General features: G+C 45.9%; 1 protein-coding gene across 1 annotated transcript; it reads right to left on the bottom strand.

The window, feature by feature from the left end:
* Window positions 1-8,236: 8,236 nt before the first annotated feature.
* Window positions 8,237-16,312, bottom strand: LOC142906641 (uncharacterized). Its single transcript, XM_076054876.1, has 3 exons — window positions 16,211-16,312; window positions 15,847-15,915; window positions 8,237-13,423 (listed from the first exon to the last, which is right to left on the bottom strand). Exon 3 carries the CDS (start codon window positions 13,393-13,395, stop codon window positions 12,073-12,075), a length of 1,323 nt encoding a protein of 440 aa, XP_075910991.1. The 5' UTR covers window positions 13,396-13,423; window positions 15,847-15,915; window positions 16,211-16,312; the 3' UTR covers window positions 8,237-12,072.
* Between the last annotated feature and the right edge of the window lie 3,840 nt (window positions 16,313-20,152).

A 20,152-nucleotide genomic window follows, 5' to 3' on the forward strand; every position in this document is an offset into this window, starting at 1 on the left:
AGGGAGTCCCAGCCCTCTTCGTCCATCGCTGGGTACGCAACCTGGGCGAGGGCCAGCAAGGCGCTGCGAAATGCCAGGGGGGACTCCATGGCCTCCCGTTTCCTCTGTTGAAATCGACGTTTGGCGACCGACCGCGGCTCGTAGACCTTCCTCATTGCCGCAATAACACCGTCCAATGTTTTTCTGACAGCGGCAGGGAGTCCGTTAAAAGTCGCCAAGGAGTCATCATCCAATGCCGTCGGCAGTGCTCGTAACGCGGCACTCTCCGTCCACTTCAGGGACTCGTAAGCCGCACGGAATCTTCGTATGAATGCCGTCCAATCTCCCACTTTGGCCTCAAATTATTGTAAGTGTAGCCGTCGTGGCGGTCCCTCCGACTGGTCGTCTTCGTCGTCAGAATCTTCCAACTGCTCTGGCTGAGCGGCAACCTCTGGCGGTGGACCCGGTACGGGTAGTTGAATGCGGTTCTCCGTCAAGAAGTTCTGGAATTCCTCCGACAACTTCTTCATTCTGGCCTCCCACTGGGTCATGAGGACTCGCCAATCCTCCGGCGATCCCCGGCCTTCAGCACCACCCGAACCGCTGTCACCGTCCGGAGTACTGCCGGCCATCTGGCCGGGCTGCAAATCGTCGTTGTCGCTGTCGCCGCCCGAGTCCACTGGCACATTTCTTTTCTTTGCCGCTTTCCTTGACATCGTGGCGTGTTCCGTATTTTTTCTGACACCAAATGTAGTGCCGTGAATTCACTCGGACGACAACCGTCTCTTTTTCCGCCGTCACTTTTATTCCATCGTTCTGTACACACAGTAATTCTCTCCGTGCTCCGCCAACTCGGACACTCCGATTTACTTCAGCATCGTCCGTGCATCCCCTTCCACACACAGTGTTTCTTCGCCTATCTTCTCACACACAGTGTCTTCCCTTCCACACACAGTGGTTCGTCTTCTATCTCCTCACACACAGTATCGCCGCTATCTCTTCACACGCAGTGACTTCCATCTATTCACACACAGTGACTCTATCTATCTCCGCTAACGCTGACTCTCCCTATCGCTATTTACTGTCTTTGGGGTCCGGCTCTCTATCTATTCTTCCATAACATTTCCAGCTGTCTTCTTCGTATCTCTTCACCTCTCGCCAACAACTGCCCAGCAACAACTCTCCAGCAACAACTCTCCAACAGCAACTCCCCTCCGTTCAAACCACCTCGCCTTTTATCCCCTCTCGCACTTAATTAATTGCCACGTGGCTCGCTGGCCATTTCCCGCCAGCCCGCACCTGTCCCCTTCATCAGACATTCAGACGCCACCACTTAATGCTAACAGCCTCTCGACCAATCACAGCCCTCGTGCCACGACTCCCTGTTTGTTTACGCCACTCGCGACTCGACCACCTGTTCGACCTCGTGTGACCCGTTCTCCTTGTCTGTCTGTATGTACTGTATATGACCAATTCCTATGCGCATTATCTACTCCACTACACATACAAGGTTGCACTCATTACATACAAAGCGCTTGCCACAAATGAACCACAATACCTTGCTGATGTCATCAAAGAGCTTAATCCATGACTCAAAGTCTGGTCATCTTCGCAGCAGCTTTTGGCTAGTCATCGAATAAAGACAGTCTCAGCATTGCATGCTTTCAGATGCACTTCTGCAGCCATCTGGAATGTTTTTCCTTCCGATATTAAGAAGCTACTGGAGCTACGGACTTTTTTAATCTAGATTGAAAATTAATTTTATTTTAGAACTGCTTTTTATGCTTCGTTTGTTGTCCTCCGCACCTCCGATGAGCATGGTTGTCTATGTATGGTGTGAAATAAGTTCAACATACACACCAACATGGACACTCGCTAAATAACCTAACCAACATGTACACTCGCTAAATAACCTAACCATCATGGACACTCGCAAAATGACCTAACCAACATGGACATTCGCAAAATAACTTAGCCAACATGGACACTCTCTAAATAACCTAACCAACATGGACACTCGTTAAATAACCTAACCATCATGGACACTCGCAAAATAACCAAACCAACATGGACACTCGCTAAATAACCAAACCAACATGGACACTCGCTAAATAACTTAACCAACATGGACACTCGCTAAATAACCTAACCAACATGGACACTCGCTAAATTACCTACCCATCATGGACACTCGCTAAATAACTTAACCAACACGGACACTCGCAAAATAACCTACCCATCATGGACACTCGCAATAAATTAACCAACATGGTGCTGTATCGCCACCGTGTGGTCACATGGTACAACTGCAGTGCCTCGGCGCGGCAACAGCAGCAGTGGCACTGTGCGGTGTCTTCACGGCTTCATTGCAGCCAACCGCGCTTGGCACTAACGCCAGGACACCGCAGCACCAGCGACTCACAACTGCGGGGAATGCGCGGGTGACGTCTGACAGCGGCAACTGCTGGCGTACTGTGTTGGCCTGTACTGCACATGTCCACCACATAGCAGACTTAACCACGAATGTAATGGTTGTGGTACTGCACGTGTCCACCAGAGGGCACACGTCAAACGCCGGTAAAAAACGACCGATTTGCTCTGAAATTATTTATTTCTTCACGGATTTTCAAGTAACAGACTACTGCATTGACATCCCAAGCTGTCCCATACGTTTACACAGTTGAATATTTGGTGAACATCGGTGCTGAAATAGTGAAACGCACTGCATTCCCAAACAGTGCGCTTCAAACAATCACACCCATCATCGACTTCAATGCAAAATGCCGCCCCGGTTCCACAAGTCACACAAGCAAGTGGTGTTTGCCCTTCGACTCTACTCGACAGTCGCGCTATAAACGATTCAACTCATCTCGCTGAGACGAGTTTAAAGGCATTAGGGTTAGGGTTTAGGGGTAGGGTTCGGGCTTCGGGTTAGGGTCAGGGTTAGGGGTTAGGGTTTAGGGATAGGGTTAGTATTTTATTTTCTTATTTTTTTATATATATAAAAGTCTCCACACACGCGCTTGTGATTTGGCTCTCGAACGGTGGGCTTTTAGTATAATTTGTTTTGCCAGCCAGCACGCCCTAAGCCCCGTGGTGGGAATAGGCTATTCCTTTTTCACGTCCGTCACCTTTAAATTAGTTAAATTAGCGATTTAGTGGGATTTCGCTATATTTATTTATTTATTGCGCGACATCGACCGTACAAACTCACGCCAATTGCGTGGGGAGGGGGGCGGACCCTGCCAAGTGATGCGCGTTCGGTCGAGCTCACGGGGGACATTTTATTTTAGGCGTTTAACATTCAATAAATATACACATAACATGGAATAACATGCAATAAATATACACATAACACTGCGGCTATTTCTTGACAGTGTGATGTCCTCTTCGCCACCCCCCCCCCCAACACGATGCGTGCAATTACTGCTATAAAGTCTGAAGATATTAATATTATTACAGCGCTTAGATAGCATTATTGTAGTATTATTGTTTACTATTATTAAACAAATACGTTGGCAGATGTTACAATAATAATGTTTGTGTGCACAAAACTAATTTTTCATTATTAGGTTGCTAAATATTCCCTTTTGCTGTGCTTTCATGATACTGCGACCGTCTACTGCCAGTCTGTGCTGTTGCCTGCTGCCTGCTTATTAATTAACGTCAGTGCACTGGCAATATTATCTACACTGCTAATTTTCCTTTTGGGCATTATGAGTGTATGCCAGTCTATAATCTGTTGCCTGCTTCTTTACCTCACTCAGTGTACTGCCAGCCTTTCATGTCGACTGTATTCTGCTTTTTCAGCTGCTGCCCGTATTGCCAGCTTTTATGTCGACTGTAGCAATGCTTATGTCATTGAGTCGGCGTACTGGCAGTCTATAATCTAGACTGTAGCCTGCTTCTCAACTTACCTGTGCGTATTGCTGCCCTTTAATTTACACGTATTTCTGCTTATTTCTTCAATGCATTTCTATTGTTTCGATTGCTCACGCCACGCTATTTACTCATACGTAGTACTGCGATACTGATAGCTGTGCCATCATCGGGGATTGCTGTACACGTTGATGTGTATGTGTTTGAGTCCATATGTGTGTGCTTCTCAAAGACAGACACACACGTGTTTAAGTCCACGTGTGTGTCTGTCTTTTTCGAACGGACAACGCCCCATGTGTGTGTACGTAGAAGTGTTTGTGTGTATGTGTTAGTCCAAGTGTGCATGTCAGTGCATTTGTGTGCGTATCGTCGGCTACAGCATCCCACGTCAGAGAATGAGGAGGCTTACCGCAGCCTTCGCTCGGAGGTTCGGAGAGCCGTGAGGCACTGCAAGGATGGGTGGTGGTCGCGGGTTGCTGAGATGGAGTCTGCCTCAGTGGCCTGCGATCACAAATCCCTATTTAACTACATCAAAAAAGTAACCTGCAGCGCCACAACTATTACCATCATTAGGGGAAAAACGGTGATCTAATCTCCGACCCCCAGGAACAGGTTTGAAGATTTGCTGAGCATTTCTGTGAAGTCCTGGGGGAGGGAAAATCCCTCAGCCAGGAAAACATCGTGGCACAAAGTAGGGATTGCCCTGCTGAAGCTATGGTGCCTCAAATATTAGAAGATGAAATCACCCCCTGTGAGTGGCTAGCTGAGGTGTCATCTGTTGAGGAAGTACTGAAGGCGATCCAGAGTCCGAGACCAGGAAAGGCACCGGGCAGAGATGATCTCCCAAGCGAAATGCTGAGGGAGGGTGGCGTTTGTGCACAGACTGCCCTACATGACATCATAACAAGTCTGGACCGCTGGACGGGTTCCGCAGGATTGGAAGGATGCCGTGGTCGTCCCCCTCTTTAAGAAGGGGGACCGCACAGACTGTAACAACTACAGGGGCATCTCACGCCTCAGTGTGCCGGGAAAGGGCCTGGCAAGGATTATTCAACAGCACCTTGCTATGCACGCTGAGAGGCTTGCGGAGCCCCAATGCGGTTTCAGGAAAGGGCGGTCTTGCATGGATGCCATATTTTCTGTCTGACAGCAGAGGTGTAGGGAAATCCAACAAGACCTACATCTCTGCTTTATTGACCTGGTCAAGGCCTATGATACCATCAGTAGGCCTGGGCTCTGGGTTGTTCTTCGTGCTTTCGGAGTCCCTGACCCTCTGCTCACAATCATTAAGGACCTTCATGATGGTGAGCGGGCCCGGGTAAAACTATGTGGCTGTCAGTCAGAGCCATTCCCTGTACACCTTGGGGTGCGACAGGGATGTCCTCTGGCTCCCACATTATTTAACATCTATTTTGAACACGTCGTTCATGAAGCCTTCAATAACTGTACCGGGGGAATTTCCATTTAGTACAATGGGAGGCTGATCGATGCCCGGGTGCGGTCAAGGGATGGCTCCCTATTGGTCAGCCACGTTATGTATGCCGATGATTTGGTAATTACTGCTCATTCAGAGGAGGAGTTGGAGATGCTGCTGAAACTGGAGCGTGCCACTAAGAGGTGGGGCCTTACCATCAGCCACACCAAAACTAAGCACCTGCCTGGGTATTTTCTACCATCGGACACTCCACCCCCACAACTCCCAAACGGTGATGGGGCAGTTGTGGAGAGAGTGGAAAGTTTCCCTACCTGGGCAGTGTGCTCATGACTGGCTCCGGTTTAACAGCAGAGGTCTCACTCAGAATCAGTCGAGCGGCAATCTTTTCATCGGTTGCGTAACGCTGTGTGGAAGCAACCTGGTCTGTCGTTCCGCACGAAGCTTCAGGTCTTCTCGGCCACAGTAATTCTCTCCCTTCTCTATGCTTGCGAAACGTGGAACCCCCTAATGGAGCATCTTCGCCGGTTAGAAACGTTTAGGCTGGCCTGCCTACAATCCATCCTGGGTTTAACCATGTGTGTGTGTGCGTCTAATTCGATGTGTTTCTATGTGTGTGGGTCGATGTCTGTCAGTCCATGTGTGTGTCTGCCTTTTTCACCCGGGCAATGCCGGGTATTTACCGCTAGTGCTATATATTACATTAAAATTTCAAGTAGAAAAAAGCAAATCGGTAGACTAACCTATGCTGTTTTCTTGGCAAAATTGGCCCAATTTTCCTAGCTTTACTTTTTCAACAAAAAGTGCATTCCTAGGCTGTGTTTAGCCTTAGTACCCTATATATTACGTAAAAAAGTGGGGATTTTCATCCATGAAATTTTCGAGTATAAAAAGTTAATCTGCATATCGTGCCGTTTTTAGTAAAAAAAGCCCAACATTCACAGCTTTATTTTTGGACGAAAGTTCATTCCTCTATTATATGTAGCCTTATGCTATGTATTAGATTCAAAGCGAAAATTTCATGATGAAATTTTCACGTCCCACAGAAAGATAATTGCCATTTCTAGATTTAAAGCTTTCGTGACTGCTAGGATCCATACTCTTTGGTTCTATTGGGTAAAGTCACGTAGGTGAAAATAAAATAAAATAATAATTTTCACCTACGTGACTTTACCCAATAGAACCAAAGAGTATGGATAATTGCCATACTCACCTAGGTCGTTTGTGGCCAAAATTGGCCAAATCTTTCCAGCTTTATTTTTCAACAGAAGTGCATTCCTCGGCTGTGTTTAGCTTGAGTATGCTATATAATACGTTAAAAAGTAGGAAATTTCACCATGAAATTTTCTAGTAAAAAAAGCAAATTGGCATACCACGCCGTTTTTAGCAAAAATAAGCCCAAATTTCACAGCTTTATATTTCAACAAAAAGTTCATTCCTCCATTGTATTTACCCTTAGTATGCTATGTATTAGATTAAGCGTGTAAAATTTCACGATGAAATGTTCACGTCCCAAAGAGAAAATCGGCATGCTGACCTCCGCCGTTTTTGGCCAAAATTTGCAACATTTTCACAGCTTTATTTTTCGACAAAAGTTCATTCCTCCATTGCATTTAACCTTAGTATGCTATATATTACGTTAAAAAGTGGGAAATTTCACCATGAAATTTTCTCGTAATAAAGAGCAAATTGGCATACTTACGTATGCCGTTTTTGGACAAAATTGTGGGAGGGTTTGGGTATTGGTGAGGGTTAGGGGTTAGGATTAGGGGTTAGATTTATGGGATAGGGTTAGGGGTTGGGTTTGGGTAGGGTTAGGTTTAGTGTTAGGGTTAGGGGTTAGCGGTTAGGGGTTAGGGTTAGGTGTTAGAGTTAGGGTTAGTTAGGGTTTAAGGTTAGCATTAGGGTTTAGGCTTTAGGGTTAGGGGTTAGAGGTAGGGATTAGAGGTAGGAATTAGGGGTTAGGGGTTAGGGTTAGTTAGGGTTATTGTTTAGGGTTAGTAGTAGGGGTTAAGGGTTAGAGGTTAGGGTTAGTTAGGGTTATTGTTTAGGGTTAACATTAGGGTTTAGGGTTAGTGGTTAGAGTTATGGTGTTAGAGTGTTAGTGGGTTACAGGGTTAGGAGTTAGCGTTAGGGGTTAGGGTTATGGTTTAGGGTTCGGGGTTAGGCTTAGGGTTAAGGTTAGGGGTTAAGGTTATAGTAAGGGATTAGGGTTAGGGGTTACGGTAGTTAGGATTAGGGTTTTGGCAAGGGGTTAGGGTAGTTAGGGTTAGGGCACCTATGCAGTTTTTTGCCAAGATGAGCCAAATTTTCCAAGAAAAAGTTAATTCCTCCCTTTTGTTTTGCATTAGTATCTTCTGTGTTCTTTCGGTAAAGTCACATAGAATGGAGATAAAATAATAAAAATAATAACAGAATAAAATTCTCACGACGTTTCGGCCACAACATAAGTAGCCTTCCTGAGGTGAAGAAACAGGACTGTCCGGAAGACAGCGCTTCACGAAAGCTTTAAATAGCATTAGTATGTTATATATTTCATTAAAAATGGGAAATTTCACCATGAACATTTTAAGTAAAAAAAAACAAATACGCATACTAACCTATGCCGCATTTTGCCAATAACTGGCCCCAATTTAATAGATTTTATTTTTCTACAAATAGTCCTTTCCTTGGTTGGGTTTAGCTTTAGTATACCATATATTACATTAAAAGTGGGACATTTCACCATGAAAATTTCAAGTAACAAAAAAGCAAATTGGCATACTAACCTATGCCGTTTTTTGGCAAAATTGGCCCAATTTTCATAGCTTTATTTTTCAAAAACAAGTGCATTCCTTAATATGATTTTTTTTTGGATTAGATCGCATAAATACAGTGAGGGAAAAAAGTATTTGATCCCCTGCTGATTTTGTACGTTTGCCCACTGACAAAGAAATGATCAGTCTATAATTTTAACGGTAGGTTTATTTGAACAGTGAGAGACAGAATAACAAAAAAATCCAGAAAAACGCATGTCGAAAATGTTGTAAATTGATTTGCATTTTAATGAGGGAAATACGTATTTGACCCCCTCTCAATCAGAAAGATGTCTGGCTCCCAGGTGTCTTTTATACAGGTAACGAGCTAGATTAGGAGCACACTCTTAAAGAGGGATTATTAAAGCAACGTACATTATGCTTTTGCTTTATGCGAGCCCTTTGAACTTGTCTATTGTTTATTAAAATAGCCCTACCAACGGTAAGCCCTAATGAAGTACGCTGCCCTTTGTAGGCATGCATTTAAATAATATATTACGTGATTATTCGCTTCCACGCAGCACTAAAACGGTAGTTATCTGAACAGTTAAAGTTATTTGTATTTCTTTCAATTTCGATAGATTCTCTGTCTTGGCCAGTAGTAGCTAGTTTTGCACCAAACTTCAACATTATCAAAATCAATTGAGTGTCCTTGTTGGCACGCATGTTCTGCTACTGCTGACAGTTGTATTTGGGAGAATTTAATATTTCCCTGATGTTCTTTTAATCGCGTGCTGATCATTCATCCTGTTTGCCCAACATAACATTTACCACACGTGCAGTTAACCCTGTACACACCTTCTGTTCGGTAATACATCTTTTGTACCAGATATTAAATTCTGTATTTTATGTACCCTGCCAAATCTGACTTGGATGTTTTGTTTTTCCAAACATCTGGATAGTTTATCAGTTACTCCCACAATGTACGGTATTTTGATCGTTTTAATTACTTGGGCAGTTTCAACGCTCATGTTATTTGATTTGGCGTTGGTAGTCAAAGCCCTGTTGATTTGTGCATCATTGTAACCGTTAATTTGCAGCGCTTCTTTAACATGTTGAATTTCACTTCTCAGACTGTTATCATCTGACACTTTCTTAGCTCGATGAATGAGCGACTTGATAAGAGCAGATTTTTGCATGGAGTGATGGTGTGACTGCATTCAAATAGGCGTCATTATGCGTTTTCTTCAGTAAACACTGTTATTTTACCATTTCTACCCCGTGAAATTCAAAATGTTAAAGTGCTGCAAATGAACGGTTACAATAATGCACAAATCAACAGGGCATTGAATACCAAAACCAAATCAAATAACAAGAGCATTGAAACTGCTGTTGTACATATTCAGTCTTGAAAATTTATAAAAAATTAATGAGAATATAATAGTGTAATTATCCGAAAGTATGCGAATGTATGCAAATGATTAATTAACGCTAATTATGAAGGTGTAATTGTTTTAGGTTATGCAAGTGTATGTAGTTATAAGTTATGCAATTATGATCATTAGGCTTGGCTTCGTTGTCTAGGGTTGTATTATCAATCGGGATAGTACAATGATTCTCACTTTAACTTTTACTGATTATGTCTTAGGTGTTTGTCAGAGCTCTAAATTCAGATCAAACCACAGGAAACAGTTCTTATAATTAATATTATTATGCATAAACTTAGGAAGGCACCACTCACTATTTTGTATTAAGCAACTTTAATATAAAAAAACTCTAATATGCGAACTCCTGGAGATGTCTTCCTCATTGATCTGTACATTTAACCTTCAATGATTACGTTTGTTAAACTGGGCAACAGAACAATCGGAGAGGCAGTTCAATATTTTCTTGAAACTTTCGTGACTGGAGGAATCCACTCCTAATTTAACCAGCTATTTTTTTTTAAAATGTGCTGTCTGCTTAACAGTGTACGTACAATATATTATTGCGTCATTCAAAACGAGTAGGCCATTGCATGCTGGCGTCTGGATGAAAATATAGCAAGTTCTAAACATTACCTACAAATGACATAACTGAGATGACACATCAATCATTGCCCCCTGCTGACAGGCTCTTGTCCACATGCAGGCCGGTGCAGGGCCACCTCCTTGTACCACACGGGGCAGCTGCTACTTGGGGATGCTCTTCCGAGTGTTTGAGACGAGATACGATACAAAACTCCGAGTTGTAGAGGCAATTAAGCAAGCACCATATAAATGCAAATATTAGAACATAGTGAATGCTTGGGAGCTTATTGGTTCTCGCTCCTGGTTAGATATATACCGAATCCACAGGTCCACAAAGACTGACCATTCTTACTCTGCAGGTTGAACCGAGGAATTGAGTGTTCAACTTCACATTCTTGTCTTTCAAGGCCTGTGACAAAGGTGCATCTATTGGAGCGACATCGTCTCAAGCTTACACATACACTGGGTCTCCATTTGACTTTGTATTGTCTTGGAGGAAGTCCACCCACACCTCCACTTCCATAAACTGCTGGGAGTTTTTTCTAGATTTGAAGTTTTCGTGACTGCAAGCATCCACGCTTTGGTTCTTTCGGTAAAGTCACGTAGGTAAAAAATAAAACAAAATGAAAATATCACAACGTTTCGGAGGCAACACAAGCTTTCTTCATCAGGTGTAAATAGCACAGCAAAATTACTGTAGAGAGCTATTTGTGATGAGAGATTAATTACATAGGGTAAGAGGGGGGAGGAGCCAGGGAGGACGGACACAGGGTGGGCGGGGGGGGGGAGTTTGGGGTGTGGGTGGCGGGAGCCAGGATGGTAAAGCTACTCCTGCTATTGCTCCTGTTCCACGGATGGGGGGGGGGGGACGCGGAGCGGGGGAGAATGGCGGATAAAGTTTAACATGGTTAATAACATCTTTCCAATGATTGCTCAATTTGAATCCATCTGCTCGGTTGAAGTTATGTCTATGTTTGTATATCTGTATGGCTTCATGGACAAATCGTTGGTAGTATCCAGACGGCTTGCAGAATACCTTGGTATCGGAGAAAACAATATCATGAGAACCCACAGCGTTGTAACAATGATCAGCCACGGCAGAAGAATTCGTCCTACTGTTTCAAATCTGACTTGTGCTGGCGAATGCGGTCAGATACATGTAATTTCGTTTCCCCAATGTAACAACCACCACAAATGAAACTCAGTTTATAAACACCAGGGTACAGTAAGTCAGGGACGAGATCCTTTACGGATGGGATCAGATCACGAATTTTGTGTACTGTACTGAATCGGACCTGGATCTTGTGTTTGTTTAGAATTTTGGAAATCTTTTTGGTAGCGCCTGCTATGTATGGAAACGTGATGGTTTTGATCGGAGTCTCAAGAGGTTGTTTCTCCATGGTAGGAGAAACAGCTTTGCGGATAGTACAGTCCGAGTATCCATTCATCTTAAGGGCCAGGCGTACGTGTTTCAATTCACTGACCAGGTGGTGTTTGTCAGAGATGCAGTGGGCCTTATGGTGTAGTGTTTTGATTAGGGAATTCTTCTGTGCCGGATGGTGGTGGGAATCAGGTTTCAGATATGAGTCTGTGTGGGTAGCCTTCCTGTAGACAGAATGTCCCAAAGAGCCATTGGACCTCCTCTCAAACAAAACATCCAAGAATGGTAGCTTGCCATCCTTCTTCACTTCCATGGTGAATTTGATGGATGGGTGTATGGAGCTAATGTGGTCGAGAAATTGGTTAAATGCTGGTAGGCCATGTGGCCAAATGACGAACGTGTCATTCACATCTCTTCTACAGGGAAGGACGCAAGGTGGATGTCTGGATGGCGTCTGATTCAAATTTCTCCATGGAAACATTGGTGACAAGGGAGAACCCATGGGGGTACCCTCATTTTGTTTGTAGAAAGTACCATTCCAGGTGAAGTAAGTGTTGGTGAGGCAGTGCCTAACCAGCGCAGGGACATCAGGGTTCAGTCCATGTTGGACTAAGTCTTCAATTATTGCTATGGTGTCAGGCACTGCTGGGAGTTGCCTCACTCTGCCTCACAATCAGAATTCACCTCCTGCTTCACGTTGCCTCCATCGATGTGAATATCCCATTTTGGAGTTGAATCTTCATCTTCACATTTTACGTTCACTTCTTCACTCTTCAACATCACTTCTTCACATTTCACCTCCACCTCTTCATATTTCACCTTGATACCTTCAAAAAAGTCCAAGCTGAGATTTTCTTCCGGTTCTTGTTTAATGAAGGATGGGCTCATTGCGGAACTTTCACTTCCACAAGCTGATTTCAGACTCCACTCCCTGTGAATCTTCTGATGCTTCTGTGTTCTCTGGTGGGCATGAAGATTTGATGAAAGTGTAAATGCCTTCCCGCACGGAGTGCACTTGAAGGGTTTCTCTCCCGTGTGTGTTCTCTGGTGTGCTACAAGAGGAGATGAATGTGCAAATGCCTTCCCACACACACTGCACTTGAAGGGTTTCTCTCCCGTGTGTGTTCTCTGGTGTGCTGCAAGAGGAGATGCATGTGCAAACGCCTTCCCACACGCACTGCACTTGAAGGGTTTCTCTCCCGTGTGTGTTCTCTGGTGTGCTACAAGAGCAGATGAATGTGCAAATGCCTTTCCACACACACTGCACATGAAGGGTTTCTCTCCCGTGTGTGTTCTCTGGTGTGTTACAAGATGAGATGAATGTGCAAACGCCTTTCCACACACACTGCACTTGAAGGGTTTCTCTCCCGTGTGTGTTCTCTGGTGTATTACAAGAGTAGATGAATGTGCAAACGCCTTCCCACACACACTGCACTTGAAGGGTTTCTCTCCTGTGTGAGTTCTCTGGTGTATTACAAGATTGTATGAATCTGAAAACGCCATACCGCACAGAGTGCACTTGAAGGGTTTCTCTCCTGTGTGTGTTCTCTGGTGTTTTTTAAGAACAGTTGACTTTGAAAATGCATTCCCACACACACTGCACTTGAAGGGTTTCTCTCCCATGTGTGTTCTCTGGTGGGCCTGAAGAACTGATGGCCATGCAAATGCCTTGTCACACACAGTGCACTTGAAAGGTTTCTCTCCTGTATGTGTTCTCTGGTGGGCCTGAAGAGCTGATGGCAATGCAAATGCCTTGTCACACACATTGCACTTGAAAGGTTTCTGTGTGTGTGTTCTCTGGTGGACCTGAAGAGCTGATGGCCATGAAAATGCCTTGTCACACACAGTGCACTTGAAAGGTTTCTCCCCTCTGTGAGTTCTTTGGGGCTGTGTCAAATTTGCAGTATGATCCATGCTGTTTGCACGCTGGTCCCATTGTTGCCTTTTTGCACCGAGCTGCGCCGAGTGCCTTTGCTCCATCAGACCAATTCTGCAGAGGAAACGACAGCTGCAAACAAAAACAAATTATATCCACACCATGTATATTAATATATTCATGATGTATTGAAAAAGTTTCTCAAAATCATCGCACGGGCTGTGACTGCACACAATGAGAGGGCAAATTGTCACAAATATGCCTGGAAGCGCTAGTATCTTCAAAATGAATGTTAACCCAAAACTCCGAGCACACAATTTCGGGTGTCTGGTTAAAAAAGGAATATTTATAAAAGCTAAATTCAGCTGACATAGCAAAGGGCGTTGAAAATAATACTTTGTGTTATGCAGAAATGCATAAATTAATGTTCAATCGCAACTTAGAGGTGTGAAGCCAGGCTCAGATTTCCTTGAATGCTGGGATGAACAGTTCCGACTTCAGCTGCACGTGTGCTGTGATAACTTCCTGACTCCATTCTTACAAAGAGTTCCAGAGAAAAACAAAAATAAACTACTCTTTAGATTTCACCTCCGTGCTAAATAGAGTTAATAGATACTCTTTGGTTCTTTCAGTAAAGTCACAAAGGTATACAATAAATAAATCACAACGTTTCAGGCACAACACAAGCGTCCATTATCAAGTGGGATGGGTGCTTGTGTTGCGCCCGAAACATTGTTTTTTATTTTATTTTCTACCTACGTGATTTCACCGAAAGAACCAAAGAGTATGGATTCCTGCAGTCACGAAAGCTTCAAATAAAGATAGAGTTAAAAGACTTTACTGCAAATACAAACTTGACACTGTCACACTCAGAGGCGGGGCCAGGATTTTCAGGTAAGGGGGGGGGGGCAACCCGTCCAGCAATGAAAAATGATAGTTGTTAGTAAGGAGTTGTTAGTAAGGAGTTGTTAGTAAGTAAGGGCTTGTCCCTTGCTTTGTATTCGACACGTGTGATCGGCATCGTGCTCGCTGAAGGTGTTTGCCTTCAGGGAAGTCGTGTACTGTATACGCAACTGCGCACAATTCTGAGTCGCTTGTAACTGGTTTGCCGTTACTTATTGCCAATTATGGACTCGGACTGTTGTCCTATCATCTCAGAGTCCCTGGCACGTAATAATATGCCACATGGTGGCAGTGGGGGAGGTCGTAAAATCCCGATTTATCTATATACTAGCTGTAATACCCGGCTTTGCCCGGGACTTGGATTCATCACACCCGGCCACCTTTGTCTCCCCAGTGGCGATGTTCACACCACAACAGTTACTCGTTTGAGGCTGAGTCGACCTAGGGGAGGCCCAGAATCGGTTCAAATAATCTTTACCGGAGGTGGCGTGAGCGGGAATCTAACTCGGGTCGCCGGGTTTGTAGCGCGGCGTGCTAACCGCTACACTACAATGCGTTACGCTTCCACATGCGGGGGTCACGTGACAGATTTGACGTCACAGCTCACTTGCCGTGCAAAAAACTACATGCATTATTGCATATAGTGTCTGTTCGAAATGTTTTGCATACTTCCCAACATGCTACACACTTGAAATTTGGCATGTGGGTAGGTTCCATACTATACACAATGAAACAAGTATAAAAATACTTTTGTATTTGGGGGGGGATGACCATGAAGTGTGTAGCATCAACCCACAACACACCTGAGTTAAGCGCTCTGCAATGCTTACCCCTACCGTATGGCTCTTCGCGCGCCGTACTTCTAGAGCTGTTAACGGCGTGCCAGGAGATTTTAGGTATTGTGCTTCGCTCCTGGCCGATGAAGCCATTGGCTTCTCGGAGTGTCAATACATATCCTCCGTGCGAAGAACGGGTACAACTGCTATCTTAAATATAAAGCAGAAATTACATCTATTTGTTTGCGTGAAGCAGCAAAAACTCTCCAACTCTGAGCTCTGGTGTCATTCAATTTTCACAGCTTATGCTGCCTGGAATTTCTAAGTGAACGCGACTATTTTCAGCTTGCCACGTCATTCCCTTCCCGAGTGGACAAAATGGACCTTACGTAGAAGTGGGGTAAGGTTGAATTTCCTTCAGTGAAAACATCCGATTTAGTTAAATTTATTTGTTTCGGCTTTTTCATTCTTGCAAGCATCAATTTATTTCAAAGCCGGGTAGTGAAGCTAGTTACTAATAAACCCCAATGATTCGGTGGAAATTAGGGATTTCGCTCGGATCGTTGGGGGGGCACGTGCCAACCCACCCCCACTGGCTCCACCACTGTCACGCACTGGCATGGTTCACAGGTGGTGGTGTGTCCAGACCCACGCCTGGCCACCTTCACCTGCTCAGTATTAAGGCTTCCTCCTCCACATGTAGAGAGTGAACACCGCCACGCGTCTAGAGTGAACACTGCGACCTGTATAGAGTGAACACCACGACGCGTCTTGAGTGAACACCACCACGCGTCTAGAGTGAACACCGCCACGCGTCTAGAATGAACACCACCACGCGTCTAGAGTGAACACCACCACGCTGTTGACAAGCCTCACCTGGTGTTGTTGTTGTGGGCAGGTCGCTTCTGAAAACAAGAGCGGTATAGCAGCTCAAGCGGTCTTGGCCTGGTAAAAAAAAAATTGTGTGAATATTTAAAATAAAACAAAGTTACAAAGTGGCGAGCCAGGTGAAGACAAATTTAAATTAGGCGAGATAATTGAAGCAAACGCGATCAGGCGAGGGCAGGAGGCAAGGCCCCGCGTTGTAAATTTCCAACCGGGACATCGCTTCCATGCTCGCTGCTACTCAATTGACATCCCTACGAGAGAGAGAAAGAGCGAGGCTCCACCTCGGTAAACAACAACCACCACCACAACAACCACAATCACCATAACCACCATCGCGATGAGAATTTCTCACCTCGGATTTCAGTGCACGGGCGGAGTGGCAGCTTCCTGTTACCTCGCAACGTCACACGGCAGCAGGTGACATGACGTCACTTGTGAGGTTCGATAACACTCCCCTCCCACAATGAACGGCTGCGTACGTGAATAAATTATTGTAGGTTTGAAGTTTTCGTGACTGCAATGATCCATACTGTTTGGTTCTTTAGGTAAAGTCACGTAGGCAAAAAAATATTGTATTTGTTATTTTGTTTACCTACGTGACTTTATCTAAAGAACCAGAGTATACATAAATTATGTTAATGAACCCGGCCCATATGTCGAGGGATGGGGCGTGGGTGCTGAACCCGTCGCAACAGCTTTCACTAAGACATTATGTTAATGAGCCGCCAGTCACTGGGCGTGGCTTTGCCCAAATAAGGATTGCACTGGAACAGATATCAGCAGCGGCCTAGCAGAGGTGACGTCACGCTCAAGAGCTCGGTGGTCGGGGGAGGGCGAATACCGTGGTGACATGATGTCACTAGCGAGGCACACCTCCCCATTGCGTATGACGCCAAGGAGGTCATGCTGAGCAGTGACGTCAGAGAGCGGGGTCAGAGTTCAAGTTTGTTGACGCGGCAGTGTCGTGGTGAGCGCTGCGCTCCGCACCCGACCAGCCGAGTTCAATTCCCGCTCGTGGCCTTAACCGGTGACGATTTTCTGAACCGGTCCTGAGCCTCCCCTACGTCGACTCAGCCTCAAACGAGTACCCGGTGCGGTGTGTAAACATCGCCACTAGGGAGACAAAGGTGGCCGGGCGTGGTGCTGGGCACCCACCCCCTCGTGTGCCGTTCCACCCTTAATAGGTGCTCGCTAACAGCACTTGCCCCTAGTCTGTTAAGGCTATACGGGGGATCTTTGTGTTAGGTGCTCACTAACAGCACTTGCCACAACATTCTGTCTAGGCTATACAGGGGATCTTTGTCTTTGTGTTGGGAGCAAGTTTGAGTGGCGTGTAGCCGTGGGAGTTGAACGGGCGCCTGCTGCTACTGACAGTCGTTGACTACGGTTGGACAGACGCTGATAGACACAGACAGACAAGACAGGCGGACAGACAGACAAGAGGAACACAGAGACAGATAGAGACGACATAAACAGAGACACAACAACAACCGCCATTCGCCACTAAGTGGCGGTGACGTCACCACGACGCTTGTGCCAGGCCATGTGCACCTTGAGGCCACGTGAAGTGTCGAACGCCCGCTGGCAGGTCACGGGGCAGACCCAAGTGCCACGGGTCGACTAAGATGACTGGCTGATGCACCACCTGTGCCCCCTACTGTGCCAACCTGCTGTGCTTTAGCCACCCGGTGCTCCGCTCGTTGTTGTGAGCGTCGCTCCTCCGCCCTCCGTTGTTGTTGGAGGGCGACTGCCTCCAACTGCCCAGTAGCGTCCTTCACGAGCCTCCTCCACAGAGGCCGATCTTGACACCGCTGGTACCAGTCATCGGCAAGTCCACTCAGCTCCACGTCCTACTGTACCACATCACTCCATCTCTTCTCTAGCCTGTGCCGCGCCCGTTTAGCCCCCTCGATCCGGCCGAACAAAAGCTGTTTTGGCATGCGGTGGCTGGGCATGCGGGCCACATGACCCAGCCAACGCAGCCTTCGCTGCCGGAGCTCACCGATGGCACCTTGCCCAGATCTTTCAAAGATTTGTGAGCTCCTCACACAATCCAGCCTGGTTAAACCCAGGATGGATCGTAGGCAGGCTAGCCTAAATGTTTCTAACCGGGGAAGATGTTCTATTAGGGGGGTCCACGTTTCGCAAACGTAGAGAAGGGAGGGAATGACCGTGGCCGAGAAGACCTGAAGCTTAGTGCGGAGCGACAGACCAGGTAGCTTCCACACAGCGTTACGCAACCGATGAAAAGATATTGCCACTCGATTGATTCGGAGTGAGACCTCTGCTGTTAAACTGGAGCCGGTCATAAGCACACTTCCCAGGTATGGGAAACTCTCCACTCTCTCCACAACTGCCCCATCACCAATTGGAAGTTGTGGGGGTGGAGTGTCCGATGGTACAAAATACCCAGGCAGGTGCTTAGTTTTGGTGGGGCTGATGGTAAGGCCCCATCTCTTAGTGGCACGCTCCAGAGACACAGGCAGAGAGAGACACACAGAGGCGAACAGAGACACAGGAAGAGAGAGAGATGTTGAATCGAACAAACGTAACTCGTACTCTTTGTTTTTTTCGGTAAAAAATAAATGAAAACTAAATCTAGTTGTAAAAATAATTGAAAACTAAATCTAGTTATTTTCATTTATTTTATTGATTTTCATTTATTTTATTTCATTTATTTTTTTCCTACTTGATTTTTTACCTACGTAACTTCATCGAAAAAAACAAAGAGTATGAATCCTTGCAGTCACGAAAGCTTCAAATCGAAACTTAACTCGCTCCATTGAAAGATTCCTCGCTCTTTGCCCATCCCCAGAAGTCGTTCTTATTTCTATTATCACTGTGGTGTGTACGTGTAAGCAATGTGGGATATCGATGTACACATATGAAACAGATTAGCAGCCAAGACGTCTTTCATACTCTTTGGTTCTTTCGGTAAAGTCACTTAGGTAGAACAAATAAAATAAATAAATCACGTATAGATCACAAGCGGTCGTCCTGAGGCATAAAAAATCCACATTTAAATTTCGATTTAAAGCTTTCGTGACTGCAAGGATTCATCTTCTTTGGTTCTTTCGGTAAAGTCACGAAGAATGAGAATAAAATAATAAATTGATCAAATAAAATAACACAATATTCTCACGACATTTCGGCCACAACACAAGCGGCCTTCATCAGGTGAAGGGACGAGACTGTCTGGAGGACTCCAGCGCTGTCCTCCAGACAGTCTCGTCCCTTCACCTGATGAAGGCCGCTTGTGTTGTGGCCGAAATGTCGTGAGAATATTATCGTGTTATTTTATTTTATCAATTTATTATTTTATTCTCATTCTACGTGACTTTACCGAAAGAACCAAAGAAGAAAAATCCATTGTCGCAGCAGAAGAAATAGTCACGTGAGCTATGACACGTGACATAGATAAGCTGCCCCCCACCGTTTGCCAGGGGGTGGCGCCGTGGCATCCGCATTGTAAATGAAGGCAAGGGGGCTGGACGTGCCCGTGCCAGCCCGTGCTGCCAGTGCCACCATCGCCCTGCTTCCGTGCTCTCTACGGAGGTGCCACTCTCTCCGCCCCCCCCCCCCCCCCCCGTGGCTCGCCCCGCTCAGCCGAACAGTTTTAATGTGGGCTCACGCCAAATTGATTTCTGTAAGACGAAGGTACTTTGAAAACCCACTGGCTATACTCTTATACTGCTAGGGACCTCCTGGTTTCACCAGCCCACAGGGGATAGTCCGTCCGTCTGTCGTGCATCCAAAAATGGGAGGGGTGGGGCTGGGTGGCGAGAGGTGGGGAGGGGCTGGGTGAAGAGGGGCTGGGTGGGGGGTGGGAGGGGTGGGGCTGGCTGGGTGGGGAGGGGCTGGTCACCTCGTGGTGCCCTTATAAAACTCAACGTTTAACCTACTCACGCCAGCTTGTGCCCAACCATAGTCGGGCATATTTGCGGAATACACCACGCCGCCGTTGACCCTGACCATTGACCGAGCAACCCAACGTTCCTACCAGCTCCCTCCGCAGGAATGTTACAAGCGCACTTCATCTATCTACTGCACTTTCCATCGTTTTCATGCAGGGGGCGCTGCACGAACGACGGAGGCGCAGAGACAGACGTTCGATTACGTTGGAATCGATCGCAGACGGCGGTCTTCTGGCACGGCCAGCTGCGTCGCCTTATCTCGATCCCGCAATCCCAAACAGGTGAAAGTCCGCATCAAACCGAAACCCCAGCAAGGCCATCTACTTAATGACGAGAGAAAATTCACACGAAATGTCTTTTTGAATGTAGTCTTTTAGATG

This window comes from Petromyzon marinus, chromosome 68 (genome assembly GCF_048934315.1).
Source record: "Petromyzon marinus isolate PM22_M1 ecotype Great Lakes invasive population chromosome 68, UKy_Petmar_22M1.pri1.0, whole genome shotgun sequence".
In the NCBI taxonomy this organism is placed as follows: Eukaryota; Metazoa; Chordata; class Hyperoartia; order Petromyzontiformes; family Petromyzontidae; genus Petromyzon; species Petromyzon marinus.

Excerpts from the sequence above, each read along its gene's own strand:
- LOC142906641 (XM_076054876.1), bottom strand. The coding sequence starts at position 13,395 with ATGGAGCAAAGGCACTCGGCGCAGCTCGGTGCAAAAAGGCAACAATGG.